Source organism: Gavialis gangeticus, unplaced genomic scaffold (assembly GCF_001723915.1).
Source record: "Gavialis gangeticus isolate Ggan-Ray unplaced genomic scaffold, GavGan_comp1, whole genome shotgun sequence".
Classification (NCBI taxonomy): Eukaryota; Metazoa; Chordata; order Crocodylia; family Gavialidae; genus Gavialis; species Gavialis gangeticus.
In genome coordinates, this window is record NW_017729019.1 from 11,128,441 (window position 1) to 11,154,281 (window position 25,841).

The 25,841-nt window shown below is 44.8% G+C and overlaps 2 protein-coding genes across 5 annotated transcripts in view; both read left to right on the plus strand.

The window, feature by feature from the left end:
* Window positions 1-4,109, plus strand: part of LOC109295284 (corticosteroid 11-beta-dehydrogenase isozyme 1-like) — an 11,760-nt gene extending 7,651 nt beyond the window's left edge. For all 3 annotated transcript variants that reach the window (XM_019514052.1, XM_019514054.1, XM_019514053.1), the window contains 3 exons: window positions 312-497; window positions 1,600-1,743; window positions 2,694-4,109. In XM_019514052.1, coding sequence (XP_019369597.1) covers window positions 312-497; window positions 1,600-1,743; window positions 2,694-2,914 — 551 coding nt within the window. In that variant the 3' untranslated portion in view covers window positions 2,915-4,109. The remainder of the gene's footprint in view (window positions 1-311; window positions 498-1,599; window positions 1,744-2,693) is intronic.
* Window positions 4,110-4,280: 171 nt separating this feature from the next.
* On the plus strand, window positions 4,281-25,780 carry TRAF3IP3 (TRAF3 interacting protein 3). Of its 2 annotated transcripts, none has more exons than XM_019514050.1 (16): window positions 4,281-5,330; window positions 9,107-9,513; window positions 10,954-11,101; window positions 11,884-11,941; window positions 13,114-13,138; window positions 13,528-13,557; window positions 14,021-14,116; window positions 18,114-18,185; window positions 18,595-18,735; window positions 19,873-20,010; window positions 20,599-20,734; window positions 21,664-21,726; window positions 22,253-22,312; window positions 22,907-23,052; window positions 24,599-24,712; window positions 24,926-25,780. In XM_019514050.1, exons 2-16 carry the CDS (start codon window positions 9,169-9,171, stop codon window positions 25,037-25,039), a joined length of 1,686 nt encoding a protein of 561 aa, XP_019369595.1. In that variant the 5' UTR covers window positions 4,281-5,330; window positions 9,107-9,168; the 3' UTR covers window positions 25,040-25,780. The 2 variants fall into 2 exon arrangements, with proteins under 2 accessions (XP_019369595.1, XP_019369596.1); XM_019514051.1 differs by having other exon boundaries at window positions 4,281-5,044.
* Window positions 25,781-25,841: the final 61 nt, after the last annotated feature.

Genomic DNA, 25,841 nt, shown 5'->3' on the forward strand with positions numbered 1-25,841 from the left:
ATGCTGCAATGCTGATACCTCCCACAGCCACATTTAATTAATACTATAAGAACATACTAAATAATGTCAAGGATATTACTAATATCTAGTCAACATACCAACAGATGATATGCCTACATTGTTTCTGTTTTCCATTTATGTTAAATGAGGAGGCTGATTTCATTTTGAGAGTGCTTTTTAAGATACATCTCATCAGTGGTTTGGATAGACAAGACTGAGTGGCCTGGACAAAAAAAATGCCATATGGTCAATCCAGAATGCCTTCACTCTATAACAGGTAGCGCTACAGAGCCCCCAATCTTGTCTTTTAGGAGGCCTAGACATGCTGATCCTCAATCACGCTGGCAGCACACACTTTGGCTACTTCAAGGGAGACATTGAGCACCTGCGAAAGCTCCTGGAGATTAATGTTCTCAGCTATGTGACCATGACCGTCTCTGCCTTGCCGATGCTGAAGGAGAGCAGGGGCAGCATCGTTGCAGTTTCTTCCTTGGCAGGTAAGCAGCACCCAGGCTAGAGACCCTTAGTGCTAGTCAGTCCAAATCTTTCCTTTGACTTAGACCCTGCTACTGTCTAAAGAAGCTTTGTTTGAAAACACTCTGCAAAAGAGAGGATAAAGGGTCTCCTGAGAAACTAGGTAATGTGACTGGAGCTCTGGATTCACTATGTTGGTTACTGAATGCTAAATACAAGTCTTCCCAATTTATATACTGATTCTCCTTCTGCTGGCACCAATACCCCACCACACTTTCAGGGCAGCTTCCCAGTGGAGAAGCGATGTACTGTCAGGGCATCCATCATTCCCCCTCCCCAGCAAACCTTCCCCTGAAGTGACATGGTCAGGGACAGGCAGCATGCAAAGCCACCTCTTCTCCCCAGGATCTCAGTCAAACACAAATTACTATTTTCTAGAAAACTTCTACCTCGATCATAGCCCAAGGCAGAGGGCGAATTGCTCTGATGCTTCTCCAGCTCCTGCTGACTTGAAGCTTCCCTGTCACAAAAGCCTGCCTAACTAAAACCAAACACCAACCATTTCCTTCCCACAGTGAAAACGCAAAGCAAAGCAAAGCAAAAATAAAATGAAATAAAATTTCCCACAGTGAAAACTCAAAGCAAAGCAAAAATAAAATAAAATAAAATAAAATAAAATATGAACTCCTCACAAACTATCCACTAGCAATGCCTGCCATAAGGAAGACAGGATGTTACTTGTTCGCTGTACATGGTGCACAGGTGCATACTAGTGAGTTTGCATGTGGGACAGCTAGACAGATTTGATTCAAGGTTCACACTAGCCCCAAGTGAGTTCTGCCAATTATACAGAATTTACGCTGAAAAAAATCTTTTGATCCCCACCTACTGTCCTGTGTTGTGTTTAGGCTACACGTTACAGAAAATTTACATTAGGAATACTTTGGAGGAGTTTTTAAAATAAAAATGTTATTGTGATATTAGTGGTATCCTTCAGCCTGCTGAGGTTCTAGGATTAGTTGGTGCAAGTCAGCATTTTACATCTACCGAAAAGAAAGTCAATGTAAAAATGGCATGACTACTGGATTTCACTCACATCAAGCTAATCATTGCGTGTCTCTCTAGGGAAAGTTGGGAACCCATTTACCGTTCCCTACTCTACAACTAAGTTTGCCTTGGATGGGTTTTTCAGCTCCTTGAGGCAGATGCTGATTATTGAGAATGCCAATGTTTCCATCACGCTCTGTGTCCTGGGCTACATCAATACTGGTAAGGCAGGCACTATTATGTAGACCTAGCTGGGCAGGATCTCTCCATGCATGCACTTGCACACTTCCTCTCTACAGTTAGCCACAAAACATCACTTCTATGCAAAAAATGGAAAACAATTAGCGCTCGAATTTGTCAACATTTTCAATCAATGAATAGTTTTGCTTTTGTTTTGTTTTTAATGAAATGCTGCTTTTCTCTTTCTTTTCTTGAACTAAAACAGCCTCCTTCTTTGAAAAATAGTCACTGCTCTCCGGGCATTTTTACAAAACTTAACCCTTCCTGAAGATTTGTTGCTTGATCTTTGAGATGAAAGGACTACTAGCATTTCACTCAATTTACCTGCTGCATTCCTTGCAAATGCTTACTCTCTCTCAAAATTACACTGCTGATATAATAATCACAAAATTAGCTCACTGTGGTCTCTTTCATGACTTCATGCTCAATTACTGCATTTTACAACAGCCAGTACAGATTGAACTTACATTAACAAACATTTTCTTAAAAGTCTCATTTTTTAAATGGACTTAAATACTTAGGGAGACTGAAACTTGGGCTACTGCAGTGCTTTAAAACACTTTTGAAAATGGGAAAAGGATGTCTAAATGCCTTTAAAATATGACTCCTACTTCCACAAAAAGGGAACTGGGTCCCTGAATACCTTTAATAATTTACCTGTGGAGTTTTTGTTTGTTTAATTTACCCGATGCTTTGGTCCAAGTAACTAAATAATACAACTGCCTACTCAAAAAGCATCCCTCCCTTTTTAATATAAACTTCAAGTTTTTTCCTCTTCTTCCTCCTTCTCCTCCTTCTTCAGCGCCTCTAGTAAGGCACTATTTTCCACAATAAGATGCAATTTCAAACACCTCTGAAATCATAGAGCATTAGATTCCACAGGCAATGCATATGTCTGATAACATTTTTCTTTCTTCTATCCTCCACTGCAGACTCAGCTATGAAAGCAGTGTCCCATGTGATACGTGGCAAACCTGCACCAAAAGAAGAGTGTGCTCTGGAGATTATCAAGAGTGGAGCGCTGCGTCAGCGGGAACTGCACTATCCCTACATCTCTGTGACAATTCCCCTCTTATTAAGAGATTGGGCCCCGGACTTCCTGGATTCTCTCACAAGAAATAATATGAACATAGAAAAGGTCAAAAGAACATAGCTGGTAATATGTATTGGGGCCTAATTAGGAAACGACTAATAGCATGAACACAGAGGTAAATACAGTTATTTTCTGGTCAGTGAAAAGAGCATTTCTGGTGGGATTTTCAAAAGTGCCTCAGTGACTTTGACAAAGCAGGTTCCTAGCACAGATCCAGCTCTAAGCATGCCGGCACGCACCCTCGTAGACCCCAGCATCATCCCCATGCAACTGCACCCGCAAACAGACATATTCACGTGGCTGGGCAGTCAGCCCCTGCATAGGCTTAACACGTGCCCACAAGCTCACAGGCTGCTGCGTAGTCATGTCCTTAGAAATTGGAAATGCCTCTGACTTGCAAAGTGACTTAGGCACCTACACCACTGAGACAATGCTGACTACCCTTAACTTTTCCTCCCACCCGCCTCCATTTCCTCTCTGGAGATGAGGCTTGCTTAAAGCAGCAAAATCATTTCCCTGGCTGAGAGGGCACAACTAACAGTGGATGGGTTTGGATCTGCTCTTGGAAGAAGGAGGTGGCCCTCACCCGCTCCGAACCATTGCAGCCCCCAGCATGCCTCCTGCTCTTCCAAGAGCCCTCATGACTTTTAGTACTAAATCTCTAGGCTCCTCATCACACAGAGTCCCAAGAAGAGCCACTAAGTAAGACATCTATTTTCAACATGTTAGGAAAACCTAAGATGAACTCCCTTTAACATAGGGCCTGGTTCTCCTTTTCCTATGTTCCAGCGAGAGGAGCACCAGGCCCCATAGCATCCTTTCCTACTGAACTGATACTATTATTACTACTCGCTTCCACCGAGGCAATGCATAGGTGCCCTGAACAGGGACTGGGCTGTATCTTGCTTGTCTTTATATACTTACCCAAAGTGACCTCTTGCAAGAGCTAATAGCATTGCTTAATGCAGGTAATAGCATTTGGATGGACTGGGATCAGTTCTGAGTTATACAACCACCCAAAACTCTCTGCAAGCCAAACATTGAGTTCCCAGTGATTTCAATGGGAGCTGAGGACATCTAAAATTTTAGGGATCACATTATCCATCACTGAAGTTAAGAGGGAGTCCTCAAACTCAACAATGCTAAATATCTAAAAAGCATCATTAACTATGATATTGGATCACATGTCATGTGCATGTTCTTTTTGTCTCTGCTGATTACATTTTATAACATCTCAGTTGAAGTTTAAAAAAAATAAAATAAAAAAGGAGAAATTGAGACACAGTGTAAATTAAAGCTAAGCTGGCATAATAAAGTATTTTCCCAGGACACATGAAGAACTGGAGGGGAGTCTACCTGAAATACAGAAATCTGAAAGAGACTTGTTTATTCTTTTCGGGCCCAATTCAGGTTAGTTAGGTCCTTTCCATTGAATTCAAGGGGCTTTGCATCAGGACCTTTTTGAAGGCATTCTTTCACTGATGGCCAAATGGTTAATCACACAAATGTACCCTAAAAGTGCTGCATCTTTGCCATGTTCTAGCACAGCATACACACGCACGTGTACACTGGATTAGTGTACAAACACCTCCCTCTTCCCAAGGCAGCTGTTTCATCGGCAGATAAAATGGAAGCAATGTAACACACAGCTGAGCCATGTCACCCGAGCTAAGCTTCTCCTAGGGATTTCTTCCAGGGTTGCTCCATTCACACCAACTGCTCTTATACCCTGGGTGGAATTACCTAACCCCAAACCCCTTGGAATTAGCAGGGATCAGCAAGCATAATAAAAGACCTGCTGTGCTGTGGGCATAGCTTCCTGGATCCATGCACCACTTCCATGTGCAGCAAGGGATAACAGTGGCTGCTGATAGCAAAAGTCCAGACTTCTTACTTCTCAAGATAACCAAACCACCATACTGAACTGGGCTTCAAGTTGCCTGCTAGCTTTTTGTACCATGTCACAAACTAACAAGACAGGAACCAGGGTTAAGCATTGTGGTTTAGCACATTTCCTGTTTTATTAAAAAAGAAAAAATGGCAGCACAATGCAGTCGCTGGAATGAAGATGTCAGTTAATGCCCCATACCCCAATATCCAGCCTTCCCTTCCTGCCTTGAAGCTTAACAGAGGTTGGGGAGAAGATCAGTGATTTGGTGCGTCTACCTCTGGGCTTCCATCGCAAGCCAGGTAAGACCTTCACTTCTACGGCTCTTTGTGGATGAACAGCAACAAGCCCTGACACAGGAGAAGTGGGTAAGGTATGTCTGTCTCAGCCCACATTATTGGTGTGGGAAGTTGTAACTTAACAGCAAGTTGGGGTTTCCTTTTATTCATTTCCCTTGGAGGGAGGAGTGGCACAGCATGCAAAGGGGAGATAAAGGGCATGCTGGTTAACAAGGGATGGTTGACTTGGGGTGGTAGCGGAAGAAAACAAAACCGGTAGCGTGTCAGAGAGGCCTCAGCAGCTTGCTCGGTGAGTAATGGACCGCACCTTTCTTTTTGCTCCTTTCTTGCCCTAAAAGGGATCTGTGTTAAATCCAAGAGAAATACAAAAAAAGTCTCAGGATGCATAGTTGGGAGGTTCTGCAAAGTGTATGTCTGGAGCAGGCAGGAAGGCAACGGCGCTGTTTGTAATGGGCGGCTTCCCAGCGCATAAGGCTCGCACAGGATGTGCAGGGCTCAGCGCCCTAATTCTGGCCTTGGATGAGACACTTTTTAACTGTGGGAAGATACCAGCAGAGAAAGAGATTTCTGCCCTGGGCTGACAAACAAGGGAGCAGGGACATTTCTATACGTTTTGTCCCAAGATGTGTTGTTCACAGCCAGGTCCAGTTGTTGCTTTCAGGTTTTCAGGATGTTTACGTCCAGGGTGTTAGCACAGGCCTCATCTGTCTGTCTACTTCAGAGCCTGTGCAGCTGTTCACCAGACCCAGCACCAGCCTGCTGTGCTGTGAAAGTGTCTGTGCATGTGTGTACACAAGTGAGCATGAGAGAGGGGGTCCAAAGCAGGATGACATTGAGGCAGAAGCAAGAAAGCTGTATAGAAATTATTATTTTTTTTTGCATTTAATAACTTCTCGGAATGAAAGTTCACCCCAATAATGTTTCAGAGGCCCTGGTGGAGAGGATTGGAAAATGAGATTAGAATTGGGGATATTACAGGAACATCAGAAGCTCTAAGGGTAAACCGCATCTCTGAACAAATGTGAGCACAGAACAAACATATAGTGCAACCTAATCATCCAGAAGGTGATTTTTGTCTTTCAGTGTAATCATTTGAGTCTTTATTTTCTTGGTTGGATGGATGAGGTTGTGAAGCAACATATTGATTGTTTATACGCATGCATTTTGCCTACTTACAAACAAGAAAAGGATATCATCTTACTGGACTGGAGTCCCTTTCAATTTAAAAGGAAATTAGTTAGTACAACATGGCAGCATAAGAAATGTATGCTTCTATTTTGGTTCTGTTATAATTATGTAGCTTTCTGGAGGGCAAGTTTTACTATAAAAATCCTCAACCCACCTTACAAACATTAGTTGCCTTAAGTTTTTCCATCAGAGTCAGCAATTTCTCAACCACTGAAGACAAAAGAATATAGAATGAAATTTCTTCTTGTGTCCATTTTTCTTTGGGCTCCTAAAATCAATTTTTCTTTGTCTCACTTTAATTGAAGCCCCCCTCTTTTCCCAAAATGTAGCTCTCAGGTACAGTGCTGATGAGAGTTATACACATGGTGGTGGGGAAAGAGAGAGATAAAAACAGGAGCCTGAAAGGGCTTGCTGAGGAATTTGATTTTCTGTACCCGTCCCCTTCTGTCTGCCTTTCATCTCTTGAGGGTTTTTCTGAGCGCAAGTGTGAAGCAAGTGGCCAAGCTGAAGATAACATTTAGAGAATATTATGAGCATTTGCTATGAAAACAAGGTAATATATGCTAATGAGAGTCTGGACTATGTTTGCTATGAATGGACTTTACTAACAGACTGTGAGCCACCTGTTCCAGTGGTGTAAGCCTGGCCACAAAGACTTCATGCGTGACACAGAAGTACCATTTTACATACTTGTCACATGAATGTACATTGCCATGTATGGTCCACAGCCTTACAATCCAATTTGAAACTGAAACCTAGAACCAGGCAATTCTTCATACTCCAACCAGAAGCTTCCCTCTTATTTTGAAACAGGTGTAGGCGAAGTGGTGAATCCAGATCACAGCTGCACTGGTGTAAGTCAGGAGGAGAGCAATTCAGATCAGTGTTACTCCCAGTCGACTCAGGGGCACGTTCTGTTCTGAGGTAAGATGTGGGATACTTATTATAACTGAATGCCAGGGCTTGGACAATATGATACTAAACAGTTTGTAAATCTGGGATGGTCCAGAGTCTCCAACCTTGCCTACGCCCTGCCCTTATTGACCTCAATGGTACAACTAGGCCAATGCTACATGGCTTGGAGAATCCCACCCTCCTGGGTCATGGGAGCACCAAAGGCTTGCGGTTACTCTGCTGGTTCTGAGCCCTTTTGAAAGTACTAGAGGCGGGGACCTGTTGCTCTTCCCCCTTGCACCAGTGAGAATCCAGACTAACTCTGCTAGATGAATAACAGGAGAACCAGCTTCTCAGTTGGATCCTCTTATCTGATGGAAAGCCACCCAGCTATTCTAGCCCCAGGGCTGCCGCACGGATCTTAAGAGATCAGAGAAGCCAGAATAAAAATTGTTCCAGCGCAGCCATTGAAAATAAAGAAGGCAAAAGTTATGCTTGGACTGGCAAGCAGCACACACCGTGAAGCGCCTAGGCAGGCAGACACTCCCACTCCCCCAAGCACCTATCCAACCCCAAGCGGCTGGGTAGAAGCGTAGCAAGCTCAAGCAGCATCCGTGGAACGTGCTCAAGGATTATCCAGCCGGATCAAGGAACAGGGTATCCCTTAACTGGCAATGAAAGTTTGGATGAAGTAGAGTAATGTTAGTTTTGAGGCTTTTGTCAGTATGAGCATTGCGTTCCATTTTCTCTCTCCCCGAGGAAGAGACAAAGACCCAGATACCCTCAATGTGGCCACAATCCAGGAAAACAAGAACAATGAAGCTTGCAGTTGGGTAGAGAGGGAAGGGGCTATAGCTCACCCTGCCCACCAGCACCCTACCCTGTCGGGAGGTAATGCTTAAACAAAGGAGCTCATTCTTAGTACAGACCTCTGGCACGACTTGCCTGCTTTGCTTAAGCCAACGGAAGTGGAAGCAAAAATGACTCCCTGGACCGCGCAGTGCCAGACTCCTCTTGCTTCCACTCCTGCATCCACCAGTCTCTCGCTGGAGCAATGTTATTTACAGCAGTAGGGGACTGGATGCAGTGTTACTAGCTGGGCGAATTCAGGACACAGTTACAGCTAGCCAAGCCTTGGTGGCAGAAAAGGAAGGAGAACGTGTGAAGCACAAAGTGTAATGTAGCCTTTAAGTCAAGCTACTGCAAAAGGCGAGCTGTGGGACAGAGGGGCGAATAGAAAGGAGCAGAGTCATGTTGGAGGTGAGCATCATCTTCAGAGGCTATGAGTTCCCTAAGGTGATGGCATGGAAGCAAACAGGGATTTTAAAATGAGATTCTGTACATATCCATGCAGTGCAGTAACACTTTCTTCCTTCCCCAGGCACCTCTGTGCTTGCACAAGGCAAGCAGGATTTACAAATGCATGCAGCTGCATGAAACTGCTTAGTAGCAAAACTTCCCACACCTGTAGTGGGTCCTATACAAAAGGCTGGAAAAACACAGGCATGCAGGAACAAACTACAAACCTATTACTACAGAAGTATGAGAAATCATTGTTGTTCCTTGTCTATTTATTTAAATAGGATAAGGGATTATAACTAGAAACAGGAGGGTAAGACCGAGCAAAGAAGAAGAATAGCAGAAAAGATTTGATAACGGCAAGATTTAATAGATTGCAGAATAAGTCTCGTCACTTAAGACATGAGTGAAACTGAAGTTGATTTTCCAGTTCAAGGAGTACCCCATATTAGCACATGCATGTGCATTTAGGAACAGAGACACAACGGTTATTTTCTGTCAGCACATCTGTATTTCATGACACAGCCTTATTCCATGGATGCGGCGGGTATCACTCTAGAACTGTGGCTATGTCTTAGACCTGGTGTCCATCATCTGTAAAAGTCTCATATGCACTAGTTTATTTTGTAAAGTGTCCAGAAAGACACTTACTTGTGGTGTCTTTCTCTTTCTTACTTTCATTAGGGAAGAGCTCCACCCAAGCCACCGGGACAGAGCTAGAGGCTAGGGTAGCAGCGGTGGACACCATGATCAGTCAACCCGAGAAGACCCTTCATCATCGTAGGAGTCCGAATGAGAGTTATGAAGAAAGGTGTGAGCGGCGGCAAGAGACACGCGAGAACTTGCGGAGGCGAAACAACGTGACCACGTGTCGCCGTATGGTACAATACAGGAAGAAAGAGATGAAGGAGCAGTCCCAGAGCTCCCGCCAGCAGGAGTTCCTGAGAAGAAGGAACCTAGTGACTGAAGAAGACAAGAAACAAGGGAGGCCTCCCACGCGAATGCAAGTGCCTCTGGGACAAGACGGTGGAACACGGACTCCCCTGAGCATATGGTCACGGACGGATCTGAGAGCATCCACAACCCTCCAGGTAACGGCGTCACGCATTTTCCATGGGTGCTGAGTGACTTCGTATGAGGGTATGCCGTGTCCACTGAGGTCAACACGGGAGTGGGGTCAGAGCCAGGAAGCACTGGAAGGAAAGTTCCAGTTTTGCCATTAGACTCCATATACTCAATCCAGGGCGACATTTTATCATGTCACTCATTACATGCTTCTTCTGCACTCCATATTCTGAGTTTTGATCCCAGAGAGTTGCAGCCATGTCTCACAGCGCAAACCTCCATTTTGACAGGAAACCAACTCCTCCCCCTTGTGCATAATTCTTTCACATTTCCACCAAAAAGCTGAGACTACTATCATAAGCATTTAGCTTTTTCAATTGATCACATGGAAACAGGACTTCCTGCTCTTGTCTTCATTGATGTTAATGTTCTCCAATAGCAAGTATTTGACTGTTCCCTAATTTCCATATCCTTTTGCACAGCAGGCCCTATTCCATGTTGTACCCAACCAGCAGTGAGATGTAGGTAGCCACGTTAGTCCAAGACAGATGCACTAATGCACTTATTGAAAATTAAGCTCCTATATGAAGGCTCTAGTGTCACACAGGCAGCCAGGAAACTTTCAGCTTCTTTCCTTTCTACCCCTTGGCCCCTTACCCAGTATTGTTATCTAAAAGACCAAGTTGCAATGAGTGACCAAAGACAGTAAAACAACAACTGAAGAGACCACAAGCCTGGCCAAGCCCTTTGGTCTCCTGTATAATGCACGAATGTGCAGGGCAATTATTTCACGTATATCCCCCCATGCATACTAGCATTAATCCCAGGGCAGTCAACAAGAACCGGGAACAAGTATGTTCATGCATGTGGCAGTGATGCCTTTCACAGACTATATTTTGGTGGCTGCATCGACATGCTTTTCCCCTGCACCCCCATCCGAGCCCTCAGGGGATCTGCAAAGAAGAGGAGGTGGTGGTGAGAAAATTAAAGCAGGCTCTTGCTATTAGCAGTCCAGAAAATACTCATTGCACGTCTGAGGAGAATGGAACAAATACATATGCATGTGGAGAGCTAGTCATTAGCACTGGTATCAGATAAGGACTACTAGCTTAGGACTGTTGAAAGCTTTTCCCCAGTTCTCAGTAGGAACCGAGAAGACTTTGGCCTCCTAGCCTGTCAGAGAGCCCCTCTTGCCCTGTCCGCTAATCTCCCTCTCAGCCTCTCTGCCAGCGGCTTCTCCACCACGTAGACCAAATCCTCACATTGACTCCACTGCAGGTACTTGGCACCTCTGAAAAATTATGCCCAGAACCTGCTCTCACCCTCTCCTTCAGTCTCCACCACTGATATTTCTCAGGCTGGCTGCACAATCTGTGGAAGAACCCCGTATACAAGCACATAAACCTTTTTGGCTCCTGATATTTAACAGTTTCTTTGAAATAAATGCAATTAACTTGTCATTTCAGGTTTCCTGGAACAACAGCATGCCTTTGTTGCATCACAAACACCTTCAGCCCAGCCTCAAAGTGCCTCGCCCAGCACAAAGCAACTCACACTTCGGTGGTGTTTCATCAGAAAGCTTCTTCAGCAAAGAAATCTCCAAACGTAGCCAAGGTACAGAGGGGAAGTGAGGCTGGCAAGGTTTTGTAAAACCAAATTCAGGGTGACTCAGGTCAAGGCGGCATTGTATTCAAGCCTCCAAAGCTCAAGGGAAATCTTTTAGAGCAGGCAGAGAAAGCCTGCCTCCATTGCAAAAGAATATTCTTAGGTGTCCATTCACTGCGGGCTTCATCCTGCATCACAGAAATCTTGGAGTTATTTGCACTGGAATGATATAGGAGCAGGATGTGACCCCTTGGAAAAATAATGCAAAGCTCCTCTTGCTAGTAGCCCCATGCAAGTGCTTAAAGAGAAGCTATTGTTTATCAAGCAGGCCTGATCAGCCCTTTCTGAACTACATATGAAGAACACACCAGTTTGGAAGATGATGCTCTCTACAGAGGCAATCATGAATTCAGTACCCCAGCCAGCTGTCAATATGGTGCTGGAGGAGCTATTGTTCAGCTCAGATATGAAAAGGAGGCCCCTTCCCAATTTAAAAAGTGCTGCTGCTTTATGCAGGGGCAGGACTGTTTGCCAGGGCCTTGACCAACTTCTAACTTGTCTAATTGCTTATCTCCCACTTCCAGCTTCGACTGCAGACAGATTTCTTCATGCCTCTTGTGCTAAATGAGGGTGTGTTGCTGTATGCTGGTTTCAGCTGCCATGTCTCACCCTAGAAATGGCTGCATTTCAGCAATACTTAAACGCGGATGGAAAGTGTGAATGGCTGCGATCATATTACTTATTTACAACTTAGGAACCAGAACCACATCTTCTCAATTTTATTTCCACAGGCACTCAGACACTTGCAGATTCTAGCACAATAAAGAAAGACTCGAGCCAACAAACAGAGTAAGTATTTGGTCACCTATCCAATTGAAAGCTTTCCTCAGTAAGGAGGTGAATTTAGAGATTGCTGCAGAATACCCTGAGGTTGTCATAAAGAAAGTTCTGCAGGAGAATCACTTTGCATTAGCATGATTTACTGCTATATGTGGCAGGGCATTGCTGGCACCTGCCACTTTACGGGCTGGGTCAGGCATCCAGCAGGTGTCTGATGGTGGCGGGCATTGTGAGAACCTAGTATGTAAGGGCTGCAGTCTGCTGCTACATGCTCAGGTAAGAGCATTGCCTAGTGTAGCTGCAGCAGGAACAACCAGGCGGTAAGAGCAGGAGTTTATGGGGATGGCTAGGAGGCTCTTGGTCCCGGGCATGACTTAAAACTACACCCTGCCGGGGATGGGTGGCCTGATGGGGCTCCTAGTGATGTGGGAGCCCCCAGGAAATGCCAGGCCTGTTACCTTCTTTGTGAAAGGGGTGCTGGGGTGCCTTAATAACTCCAGCTCCCACAACTAGGTGGGTAAGTCTATAGTAGGGCTGAGAAGGCGGGCTAGATACTTCGAAGCCTGGCTTTAAGGCACCCTTGACTGGTTGATGCTGGGGCCAGGACCAGAAGGGTCAAAAGGGCCAGAGGGACACCCAAAGCTGAGGGCCTAGGGTTCAGATTGGCCTTGGAGGTAAGGCCAAAGGTCTGGGGTGGGGGGCACACTTGAGAGGGGGAACAGTTCAGGGAGTGAGACAGCCCAGAATGAGGGTGGAGTATGCTGCCAAGATCCAGTTGGGGTCCAGACTGGAGGATTACGGGGCCCAGTGTGGGGCTGAAGATCATAAGAACTATGATGCCATCTGCAAGGCATGGGCTGTGGTGTAGGGGAGGTTGGAGCTGCTCATAGCACCCCCTGGCATTGGGGCGGTAATAGTTTCCCATATTATACCAACAGTTTAGAAAACAGCAAAGTTATGGCAGGTGAGATTGGGTGGACTGCTCCATAGAGACAGGTGGGCGGGCTGGCAGGAGATCCAGCCCTGAGAGCTGCCCCCTGTCACCCTACACTAATCTTTCTAGCTGGACCTCTGTCTAGTGGATATTCTTAATGTATCTCTTTAATGTACCCATTGCTCTGGTCTCTTTCACAAAATCTGTATCATGTGTATCTTAATAACTTTTCTCTCTCTTATTTTAGTTGTGGAATAGCAGTGTTGGATAAGGTAAGCAGAACACAAGAACTGGTAGAGAAATACCTAAGAATCCTCTGTCCCTCATATCAAAGGGACAATTTATGTAGACAAAGAAGAACTTACTCCTAGAACACAGCTGACAAAGTATGCTGGAAACTGAGACCTATGAAAGTACTGCTTCTATTGCACTAGAAGAGGACTATCTATATACACCCATTATGGGCCCCCAGACTTACTGGACTTAAACTCTTACACTCGTCACTGTTTCTTGCAAAATTTTAGTCTTTTATGAATTGATTTGGGTTTTTTTTATTTTTGGATTTTTTTTGCTTTGTTTTTTTAATCTCCCATTCCACTCGGTCCAAAAAAAATATCAAGTGATATCCTGGGTTGTTAATGCACCTTTCTTTTACTTTTAGGAAATAATTCAGCTTTCTAACTACCTCAAGGTAAGTATGCAAAAAAACCACAAATACAGTTCTAATAGTAGGTGAAAGGCAAACGTAAAACACAATACTTCTACTAAGCTGTTAACCCCCATCTAGTGTTAGCATGGCCAGGAGAAACAAAGAAGCAATCATTGTAGTCCAGAAAATAGGTTCTCAAGTACAGGGGGGGGAGTGAAAAATAGCTGTAAGAAGTCCTGGGGATTAAATGGGTTTATCTGGGATGTTCCAGTGAGCTTTGGGCACTAGAGCAATGTCTACACACATGATTTAATGAACGTTGGCCTATTTTAATGCATCAAAAAAATTGTGCTCTTTAGCTAATGTGCATTAAAATAGGCTAATTCTCAGTTTTTTCTAGTACCCCACAATTGAGGTACTAGGTTCAATGCACCCTAGGTAATGCGCATTAATTGAATGTGTAGATGCAACCTACATGAGTCTGGATCTCTTACTTAATCTGCAGGAGGCGCTGCACCGAGAGCTGTTGCTGAAGCAGAAGATGGTGGTTTTACAAGGGCTCTTATCCACGCTGCTGCAAGCCTCAGAAAAATCTTGGCAGGTACCAAACTGCCAGGCTGGGGCTTTTGGGTGGTGTTGGGCATGGGAGATCCCAGCTCCCTTCTGAGTCTTAAGTGTGCAAAGGGAGATGCTGCATTTCTTGTTTCTACCCACTAACACACACTGGGATTTCTTTGCTTTCCTGACTGAAACAAGATGGATCTCAAGTGGAGCAGTGCCGGCAAGTTTCAGAACTGTTTAGCCTGCAAAAAAAAACTTCCCTACCCTGTTCCCTAACTTCGTTTTATCTGAGGACCAGTTGAAAAACAGGATTAGGCAGAAAAGGGGGCTGGCTTCTATAACTTTCAAGATCTTCTTCTTTTTCTGGTACTGTTTGGAGGGAAACAACATTTTTCTTCTAATCTTTAAACTGAAAAATGTGGTGCGCAATTTTTGTTTAATATCTTGCTAAGGTTTTATTTACTCCCTATGAGGCCCCGGCCCCATTTCCAATGCTTACTTTCCCCTGTAAAGAGTAAGAAGGGAGGAGCGCACAGAATCTGCCAAGAAGAAACTGTTTTGAATTGAAAACAAACTTCTGCTTAACTTATCTAAGCGTTTTAATTAAAAAAAAAACAAAACCCAAATGAAATCCCTCCCTTCTCCCCCAAAAACAAATAAATAAAAAAGATGGTTGAGAAGCCATTTTCTAAGTCAAGGAGATACTGGTAAAGAAGCACCTCCATTTCACTGTTTCCTGCAGATAAGCAAAGAGGAACAATGGGGACATCCTCTATAACCTCTCTAGCAGCCTGCTGATTTGCATGGTCCTACCACGCTGTGCCAAGGCTCCACCCTGCTAACTTAGGGCCTGAGAAGGAATCCAGAATGATGTTCTCAGTTTATGCCACTTTCACGAATGTAAAGGAACTCATTTCTGGTGAGGATGCCAGGCTCACAGCTTTGGGAGCTGAATACCTCTACCTACCCCCTGAACTAGAATACAGACAGCAGCATAAACACCACTCGTGTACTGTCTCAGTTCTGCCACTTGAAGTCCCTCGTAGCAAGAGCATCGCTTAGTCTCTGTCTGAGACAACCACCCAGGAGGCGAAAGCCAGCTGGGGTAGCAGCGTATGTCCTATGGCTGCTCATCCCCAGAACACAGGTCCAGGGCCCCAAGTTCAGCAAATCACTTGATGTCGGATGACTCAACAGGACTTAAGCCCACACCTGCTGACATGCTCTGCAGAAAGAGCCCCTGCCACCCAAGTCCCTTGTTCAGATTACCATGGAGAGACATTTACCAGTAACAATGCTCGGTCCCAAAAGCACCGAAGTAGAGTGAAGCTGCTACTTCTGGAAGTTGCAAGCCACTATACAACTGGTATTATGACCCCATTTAAAATAAGGATGTAAAATAAAAAATAGATGGCAAAAAAACAAAAAACCCAAGCTGTTAAAACAGCGGTTGATTTGAAACCATGCTGCAAAAATGTATCTGAAAGAAGTCTGTCGGGACAGAGGAGCCAAGCAATTGGGTGAGACGGAGTGAAAAAAAAATAGTGTTAGATATGCTGTGGTTTTGAAACTTCCGCCTTGCAGTGTTTCTTCATATATATATATTACGAGCAGGAAAAAACACCCTAACACACACATTGGCAGGAAGTAGCCATGAAACCTTAGATGAGAAGCAGGTGGGTGCCCTTTGCGTCTTAGTATCTTTGCTGTAAGAAAGATTTCTCTGCTTTTTAGCTTTTCTTCAGAGAGAGTAAAAATGACCTTGCAGCTGGTTTGGCACCGAAGCCAATGCAAATAAATTTTATAGTTAGAAATTGGTCCTTTGGGAGTATCTTGGACCTTGTGATGGAAGAATAGGCTAGAAAAAAGAACAAGGTAAGCAGGGCTTTGCAGATCACAGCTAGCAAATTAAGTCCTCAGCCGGTCCCTTCTGAAATCATTTGTGTGGGGAATTAGGTGCGGGTTGCCATGCTGCTATAATGAGATATGGCATCAGATAGAGGGGCAGCTCTTTAGAGCCATTAAACAATTATGAAGTGAAAAGGAAAAGACTGTGCTGGCTATAATTTAAGTGATGCTGGGAAACCTTGTAGGATCTTAATTTAGATTTATGGGTGCATCTAAATGAATGGGCTCATCGGTACAGCAGGAGCACGACAAACAATTAAACTGATGGGCTCAGCTTTTCGACTGCTGGGTTCTGTTTCTGCTGTGTTATTATCTAGGCTTAGGAGGCTTGCACAGCAGCTATCTATGCCTCGGTGAGAAGGAAGGCTGCCCTCTGAAAAGGGAAGCATCAAAGTGGCTAAAAAGCTTAATTAAACATGGTTTCTAAAATAATTTGAGACTCTCAGATGAAAGCAGCTAAGTAAGTTTAGTGGTGTCACAATAATTAGCAAAACATAATTAAGTTTGACGTGCAAATGCATCATTTTACTACGCTTCTTGGTCCAGGCTTTTGGAAGTTTCGGGTCTTTGCGCCTACCTTACAGGTGTTTTTGGTGGGAGCTGCCAACCCTGTTTCTGCCACAGATTAGACCCCCTTTTCTCTATTGTGTTTTGCACAGGGGTGGTGTTTATGTAAAACAAATACAGTTCATGAACACTGCTTAAAATTGCATCCGCCAACTAAGTATTAAAATGACTAGCAGGAAGCAGAGGGGAAGAAACATCAGATATAATCTACCAATCAGAGGAAAGCCAAAGCACTGCAGTTGCAGTAAAAAAAAAAAAAAAATCACCTGATAGACGCACATGGAGCATCTAGGGTTTTACGGCCAACTTATTAGGAGTGCCCACTTAGATATCCAATTTTTTGAGCCAAAACCAAGACCAAAAAGTACCACCAGTGTTCTGCAACTTCTGTTGATTTGACGTCACGTGAAATTGGGTTTTTCGGCATAGCTGGAAATCTGAGCCAAGGGATCCCGTGCAGATAATCAAAACTAAGGCACCCCAAAAAATCACTGGTCACCTCTGTAAACATGCATGCTGCTCCTTTCCTCTGACCTACTATGTGCTCCTTTCTGAACTTGCATTCTGGCTGTCAAGGCTGAATACTGGGATTGGCAGCAGTGCTTAAAAAACAGCTGCCATCTAGGAGGATTCAGAGACAAGAAAGACAACAACCCTGACTAAAACTATGAGAATGAAGAGCCAAGAGGGGCATATCAGGGATTACTTACCAGCCCCTAACAGATGGATGGCTACAATGTGGTCTGCACTTACATTTTGCCAGCCTGGGTGTTCTAGCTATGTCAGTTAGGCGAAAGGGGGAAAATGTTGTGAAAAGCCCCATATAGATGTAATTATTCTGGCAATAAAAGTCTTTCTGCCAATGCTCAGCTGAAATTATCCCCTTTTGGCAAAAGAGCTGTGTGCCCATGAAAACTCTGTGAGTAAACCCAAATATAGACAAGGCCTGACTCTCCCATCTATAGCACGTTGCATAGTCATTTATACCTGTACAAGCACCCCTTTTGCATTCATTTTGCTTAGGTTTCAAAAGCCTGCAAGGAGAGTTGGGTGTCATGTCTCTTTCTAGTATCTTACATGCAAAAGAAGTCTTAAAATTGTATCTGCTTTTTAAGAAAAGGAGCACAGCACAGAGAGCACTGCAACGTGAGAGAACTGGGAAGCATGAAACAAAGCTGTGTGGCCAGTTCTGGTCTCAGTGCAGGTTCTTACGCATCCTTTTGCCTTTAACTTTCCCTTTCATTGGGAGCCCCTGTCCTCCTGCACCTGGTAGAGCTGGTTGGAGGGAAAGGAAGGCAGGACGTGTTTAAAGCTATTCCCCCCTTTCCTCAAAAATTTTGAAATTTCTCAGGTTTATTTTCAACTTTAAATGTTAAGAAGAATTTCCCCAGATCCAAATCACTCATACAGTCATTGCTATAGGGACAATAGAGAAAGGAAAGAAGAGTAGAAAAACCGTGAGCAATTTGAAGTACAGAAACAATGGAAACACTGAGGAATCTGCAGACAGTAATGGGGTAATTCAGTATTTCCAGACCTAGACTCATTTGGTTTTTTTTCAGGGGCAGCTGAATGAAGATAAGCTGAAGTGCAAACTCAGGACCCTGGAAAACAAGCTGCAGACCTGCACCCAGGTAACCAACTCAGCTCTTCAAAAAACAAACCATGGCTTGCATGTGAAACACCACAGTTGGATTGGGTTTCATTTCCTGAATCCATGTAGGTCTGAAAAAAAAGATTAAGTTCTCCGTCATACTGTTGTTCTAACTGCTGCTAATTTTGTTGCCTTGACACAGCACGTGGGCTAAAGCTCAAGTCTGATGAGGCCCATCACACTTGGGAATAATCTGCTAAGGGTGGTGATAGTGGAGATATTAAAATACAGAACCAGCACAAAGCCACAGTGGTTGTGTTAGAGCTGGAGCCTGATGGATGGAAGGACTAAGACCTTTCAAGTGTCTTTGGACTGATCTATTCTGTTTTACCAGTGGAGGCCTGGCTGTTCATGGTTAACCAATTCTCAGTTCAATTCTTCCTCTAAAGAGTTGCACCAAGGAGGGGGTGAAGAAGATCCTGATAGAGATGGAGGACCAAAAGCAGACCTATGAACAGAAGGCAAAAGAGTCCATTCAGAAGGTGCTTGAGGAGAAACTCCAAGCAGAAGAGCAGCTCCAGACCGCTCGGGTGAGGGGCAGGGATTCTGGTTGCATCCGTTTCCAGGCTCCCTGAAAAAAATGACACTAGTTCAATTGCCTTGGGCCAAATCCTGCTCACATTGAAATCAGTGGCAAAACTCCTCTCCACTGCAGTGAAAGAGGGATTGCACTTGTTACTATTAAAAACAACTAGGAGTATTTTTAAATTGCATGAACCACATGATGGATAGTTAAACACAGTCAGAAAGAGAAGTGCTACTGCCTTGACCAGTTGTAGGATTTGTCTCTCCAGTATTACTGAGTTTCTTGAAATGCACATTGAGAGATGAGCAAGCTCGGTATGGCCATGCTTTGAAGTTGATTAAAAAAAAATATCTTAAATGTTAAATATTGTCCCTAGAAAAGCTGTCCCACGTCCAATTCTCTGGGCCAGGGGGTAGATTTGGATTGGTATTTTCAGTTGTGCCTAACCCTCCCCATATAAGCAAAATAGATACATAATCCAATGACTTCAATTTGCTGAAATGCACAAGAATTCAAATGATGCCCCTGTACCATCTCAAAGCACTTACAGAAAAAGCCACTGTTGTGCATAAAGCCCTGAGTAGATGGAAAAACTGCTTTCCTGTTTCTCTGCATCCAGGAGGTGGCACCATATTCTAGGATGTTTCTGTGCTGCTTCAGGAAACAAAAACAGGGCAATTACAGTCACATTGTAGTACAAATGTGCAGAAAGGCTTCCCCTTCTTTTCCCAAAGACTGCTAAGAACATGCTCAGCACATCACCTGGAAGGGGCAAATCACACCTCATTAGGATATATGTGGCATTCGTGCTGTAGTTTAGCACATACGTAAGTAGGAAACCAAACAAATGACACTATAAATTTCTCTTCTTCACTGCTGGAGTTTTGCAGCCCTTTTCATGTCAATACATGGAGCAGGGAGTCTTAAAGGACGGGCACCAGGGCTGCTGAATCAGTCACTGAAACTTTGCCAGTGTAAGATCAACTGGCATAAATGCATATTAAATCGATCTAGAGTGGCACCAGTTTAACTAAAGGGGTATGAAATTACAACACTGTTGTTATCTCAGTGCAGCTTCCTATTTTGACCAGTCCTAAGCTGGGTAAACGGACTCTACTATTACTGTTGTTTCGTCTCCTAGAGATCCCTGGCTGCCTCGGAAGAAGATTGTGCCCTCTGGAAAGAACACTATGAGACTTTAAAAGCAGACTGGAGCGAGATGACCAGCAAACACACAGAGCTAGAGAACAAGCTCCACATTTTGCAGAATAAGCTGCAAGTAGGTTCACTCTAACATACGGTCGCACTGTGTGATAGTCTATCAGAAACCACAGGTATAAGACAGTGCCACTGAATGACTTTCATTCAAAGATAGTATTGCCATGGTAACTGTCACGCCTCTTCCAAATTAGATCATTGCGGGGATTGTTAGATTTTTCTTGGTCTGGTATTTTGTACACCAACCGGTTACATCTCCATGAAACGTCATCCCCTCCTCATCACTGGTGTCCTGGCCTTCCAGTTTGAGTAATTGCCTAACTTCCCCCTGAGATACTGAATTCACAGTGCTATTCCTCTCTTCCTGGACTGCACAGTTGTGCAGCACTCCTATCTGTAGTTATATATTCCCCATGTCCTATGCCAGATGAGGCTGCACTGCAATTCAGGGTTATACAGCAGTAGCAACAGAATATACAAATCCACATGCTGGTGGACAAACAGTAGCTTTAGTTTTGTGGTTAAATGATAGGAGCTGTAAGGGAGCGGACGCCCAAAGGCTGCCTCTCACGTTTAGAAGCCAGCCCCAGTGTTGGTTTGGAAGGATGCTGCGTGCAATGCCCTGATGTTGTGATTCCCCTCTATGCAGTGGGCAGATTCCCAGAACAACCAGCTGCACGGGGCCCTGCGCCATCTGGAGAACGAACACGTGGATCTCGACTCCAGAGTCAAGGTCTTACAGGAGGACAACGCGCTCAAGGCACAGCACGTCAGTGCCTTGGAAGGTACAGAGCAGAGGGGAAAGAGGGTGGCAGTTGTGTCAGAGATTTGTATCTGTTCAGATTTCCAGAAAAAAGGCCCAGGGCAGCTTATACACAACTCTGATATGAGAAAATACTTTAAAAAAATCCCAATGGTTAAAGCCCAACGTTAAAAAAATCTTTTTTTGTGGTTTTGGACACCTCCACTTGGAGGAGCCCTTGATATCCTATGGGGCACCTATGCTAAGTGCATTTGTTTCTTCCCCCCTTATGAAAACTGACTTGTAAGAAAGCTGTGCAACTCTCAGAAGAGAGAGATCTGGGCTCAATTCCCATCTCTGCCACAGACATTTTACATGTCCCTGAGCAAGTCACTTCACCTCCCTGCGCCTCAGGTTTCCCCAGCTGTAATTTGGGAAAATACAGTCCCATTCCATTCCCATTCCATGTACCTGTAGAGAATGAATGCGTTCATAACTATTTGAAGTAATGCACAGTGATCGCTCAGAATATAGATGGATGCTAATCGCATTATTAAGCATCAGATCAGGCAGATGCTGGAATAATCAATTACTGCTCAGGTGACTATTTTAAATGTAATAAGTAAAAGTAAATGAACAGCAATCTAATGACATCTCTGCCTGTACAACAGATTAAAGCCCCAGAAAACTTCATTTAAATTAAACAAAACAGAGCCGTATCTACCAGCCTCCCATCAGTGGTTAAGTCTTATTGTTTTGGACATGTGTAAATAATGCCCCTAAATTGTTTGCAACCTAAAGAAAAACTTGGTTTTAGTTTAGAAGAACTAAAGCTCCCAGCACACTTCATTCACCCTCCAGAGGCCATAGAGAATTTAGGGAAAGGAAGCCAGCCACACTTGTGCACAAATACTAAGCGAGTTTGTGTTATCCATGGCAAACTATTTCTGATCAATTCTTTGTTAATTCCAGAAAAACTGAAAAATGAACAAATCCAGAAGCTGACACTGGAAAAAGCCCTCAGTCACCTGCACAGTAAGTAGCACTGATGCGGGGGGGGGGAGGGCTGAAGGTCAGGCCCTGCTCTCACTGACACCAGTGCAGCAACTGCATCCTGGTGCACTTGATGCTGCTGCCCAGCCCTATCCATGCAACAAGGCAGCCCTGTTGGGGTCTGCTGGAAGAACATTAGGCTTTTCCATTCAGAATAACACCTTCATGCTGGTTATTTGGAGATTAACTCTTCTAACAAGAAGACCAGCATCTGGAGACCCAAGTCCAGTTGCATACCTTTGGGTGCAGGCATGCAATCCCACTACTTTCAGCACAATTTTCTGGGCGCAGTTTTCCTGGGAAGTGAAATGAATCAAGTCACTAGTCACGGGGAACCTGCTCATAGCTAGTTATGAAGCCTTAGTTTCCATCTAGCTACCACTGAAAGGCCACATCCGAGGAGTGTTGAGGTAGGAGAAAGTGCAGTTTAGAAGAGGAAGAGGCAATGCCTCTGATTAAATGGATGTGCTATATCTTGGGCAATAATAGTGTCCTGTTCTGTTCACAGACCTGCTGCAAACCCAGTCTGAGGAGCAGAGCGCTCAGGCAGAGCTGATACGAAGAAAAGGTCAGCAAAATGTGTAACGCAGATGCTAGAAGCCTGTTTCGCTTCTAATATAATGAGGAGGTTAAGTGGTAACTTCATGTGCAGCCTTCATCAGCAGAGGATAAGGAAATGTCACCTGTTCACAACAGGCTATATTCCTAGCTGATGTAAACTTTAGTTCCGTTATATATATATATAAATACAATAAATTAAATTGATACAATAAATTAAGTTGATTTCAAACTCTGTTTCAGTGGCAATGCCAATATTTTTTTTGCCTACTAGGATTTATTTCTATTTTCCTTGGAGTTCAGGACTAGTTGCAATTAAACAACCACATTTGGGAATTTGGACCTTTCCCTCCTCAAAAAAAAGCTTTCATTGCCCAATTTCTGTTTAACACTTTCAGTTATATATGTTTTTAAATATTATCAATTCCCCCCCATGACAGAGCCCTCTGAAAATTAAATCATCTCCCACTCTTGTACCCAGTTGCTTAGCATCCAAATACATTAAAAAAAACCCATGCAGAGTTAAGAATCAATTTGTAGAGCAATAAAGATGCAGACTAAAAGCCTGGACTTGTTTCTCATTGGAAGTCTGGCTATTTTTTAGATCAAATTTTAACTATGCAGCAGCCCCCCAGCCCGGTCAAAGAAATACAAAACACTCTGTTCAAGCAGCCGCAAGATGAGGAAAAGGAAAATCTGATGGACCAGTTGCAAAAAAGGACATCTGTGCTCAAAGCAAAGGAAAAAGAGGTGAGCAGGTGACTAAGTCTGTTGATGAGATTAAATGATCTTGTTAGAAGATTAGCTGCTATTTTAAAATGCTTTCAAAGGCAGAAATGAAAATGTTGCACAATGATTTTTAGAAGCATCCATCCTAATGGCACTGAGCTGTCTGATTCGGGATACACGAGTGACACCGATTCCGACCCCAGCAGAATCCCCCTCTGGTTTTCATCCAAATTATTTCCAAGTGGCGTAACATTCAGGGACATTCAAGCTGCTTACCCCATCTTTAAATTCACAAAATATTTCACAGCTAGCCAAAACTTTACAGGCTGAAGTTATACTTAAAGCTTTGTACAGCAGCCCAAATGCTGCAGATAACTCTTGGATGGACGAAAGTCCAGGGCTATCAAAATAACCAGCACAGGTGTGCATAATCTTCCAAAGCAGTTTACACTCCAAAGCTGAGATTATCACCTTTGGGAAGAGATGAAAGAGAGAGGAGCACTTTTGTACCTAGCAAAAGGAACTCGCGTCAGAAGGCACATTTAAAAGTGGTTCTTGCACACAGCCAGATGCCCAAGCAATCCCTTGCTCCTGCCTCGTTTCCTGGTGGTGGGACAGGCAGAACAGAGCCCCCCAGTAGGCAGTACTGTGGGAGCCACTGCTTTGCAGAGATGCACCTAGCCCCTTCAAGGGTGCAGGAGTTGGCACCCCAGCAGACTCCCCTGGGCCCCGCCGGCAGTTTGCCCTCTGCAAAGCGCTTCTGAGGAATTGCCAATGGCGCAGTAGCAATAACTTGTGGCTTTGCTAGCTCCAGCGCAGCCCAGCTCCCACGCTTCACAGAAAGGGAGAGTCCGGGGGAATCTTACCGAGTGGGGAGGTTCGTGGCATGTCAGACCAGGGGCATGCATGAAAAATAAAGGACCGGCTCTTGCAAAGTTCAGCACGGTCCATGGGATTGGGGAATCTCCCCCCAGCTCTCTCCTGGCCTTAACCCTTGCCAGAGGTGGCAAGAAGAGCCGCGGGCTCCGTTTGTTTACGAGACACGGAGGGATTGCACGCGGGGATTTACAGGATGAGCTTTTCCCCTTTGCGGCCTCTGCTCCCTCGGGGCACGGCGCGTCCTGGTGAGCCCAGGCCATATCCTCCAGCGCGCTGGACACAGGGCCCAGGTCCAAGTCAGCTGAGGCAGAGGCTTGCCGAAGGAAACAAGGCCAAGTCGGGACAGGCCACAGCGGACGCAAAGCCGACCCAGCACAGACCACGGAGCTGACTGAAACCCCCGCGCCGTGCCCAGCCCGAGAGCGGAGCATCCCCTCGGCACCAAGACAGGAAAGTGGGCACTTCCTTCCCGCCACCGTCCTCCGGCTTCCTTCAGGCTGCCCTGACAAAAAAGAAAAGCTTCGCTTATCCTCGAGACGACGCTGTTCAGAGTGGGAGTGCAAGTCCCTCAGGATCTCAGCGCTCTGGGTGGGCCCTTTCCCACTGAGACCCACCAACCTCATTTCACCCTGCCCCTAACCCGACAGCGCGGTGGTGACTGGGTTAATGACCGTGGGTTTCGTTCCAGTGCGCAGAGCTCCGCGCCGAGCTGGAGGCCCTGGGTGACGAGTACCGCTCCTGCCTGACCAAATTACATCAATGCCGGGACGAGCTCAATCAGCTCCAGGGAAGACCATCAAAAGTAGGAGTGTGCCTGCTATTGCCTGCCGCAAATAAGGCTGAGCAGTTCGAGGCTTTTGCAGACTGCCAGCAGGAGATGGGTGCTGGGGAAAGTGGTTTTTCACGTGCTGGGACGCAAGGGGAAAGGTTGTTTGTATTTGTGCCTAGACCAGGGATAAAATGACCATTTTCCCGGGCTCCTGATTCACTGACACCACTCGCTCCTCTCTTACAGAGACAATGTGGCCTCTGGATTCCAGTCCTCATGGTGGTGATAGCAGCAGCTGTGGCAGCTTTCCTAGCCAACGTTATGCCCCCAGCATACATGCCAACTACCTCAGCTCCATAACTGACTAAGATCATGAGTTTTCACTATCATGTGCAAAAAAACAAAATTGCTATTTTTTTATATAGACACAGTAAGTATTTGAGGGATTTTTCCCCTCCATTTTGAGCTGGTCTCACTCTGAACTCCTCGTGATCTAATAAATGCTGTGAGATCATTCTCATCGCTCCCGTTTTTATTTGTTTTTAATTAAAGCTTACAGTGCTGAAGGTTTTGGGTCTGCTTTCCTAATGTCAAAATGCTACACTGCAAGGCACCCACACCTGCTACTCTACCCATAGGGCACGGGCACAGGCTTATCAGTTACCTGGAAGTTACCGAAGACAGGGATTTACAGCCTGTCAGTGACTCTCTGTACACGAACGTGCCCGGGAGCAGGTCCCAAGTGAAAGCTCAGTGAAAGAAAGGGGTGAGCTGCTATATACATTAGCTTGTATTCACTGTACGGTAAGGGCACAGGGCATTTGTGACAGAGCACTTGACCGGCTATAAGTCTGCATCCTCATTTAATTTACAGTAATGGGTTTTGTGGGCCCATGCCCATTAGGAGAAAAGCAGCTCGCTAGAAAACACAAAATACCTAGTGCACTAGAGGGAAGGAAATCCATACTTCCACGTAAGTAGGCACGCACTTTTGCAGGCCCTTCTGATTGTACCTTAGTGAGTCCTGCGGGATCTTTCTCTCCACCCTCTTTCCAATCCAGGCTACAAGGCACTAATTTGCTTATAAAAAAAAAAAAAAAAGCTGGGGTAGAACAACTGAAAAAAAGATGGGGGATGTTAAACCAGCTGCCTGAACAGGAAG

What these genes read in the sequence shown, in the direction of transcription:
- TRAF3IP3 (XM_019514050.1), top strand. Translation starts at nt 9,169, where the DNA reads ATGATCAGTCAACCCGAGAAGACCCTTCATCATCGTAGGAGTCCGAAT. An exon ending in GAGCATCCACAACCCTCCAG is followed by an intron (nt 9,514 to 10,953) that starts GTAACGGCGTCA and finishes TTGTCATTTCAG; the next exon opens with GTTTCCTGGAACAACAGCAT. An exon ending in AGAGCTGATACGAAGAAAAG is followed by an intron (nt 22,313 to 22,906) that starts GTCAGCAAAATG and finishes GCTATTTTTTAG; the next exon opens with ATCAAATTTTAACTATGCAG.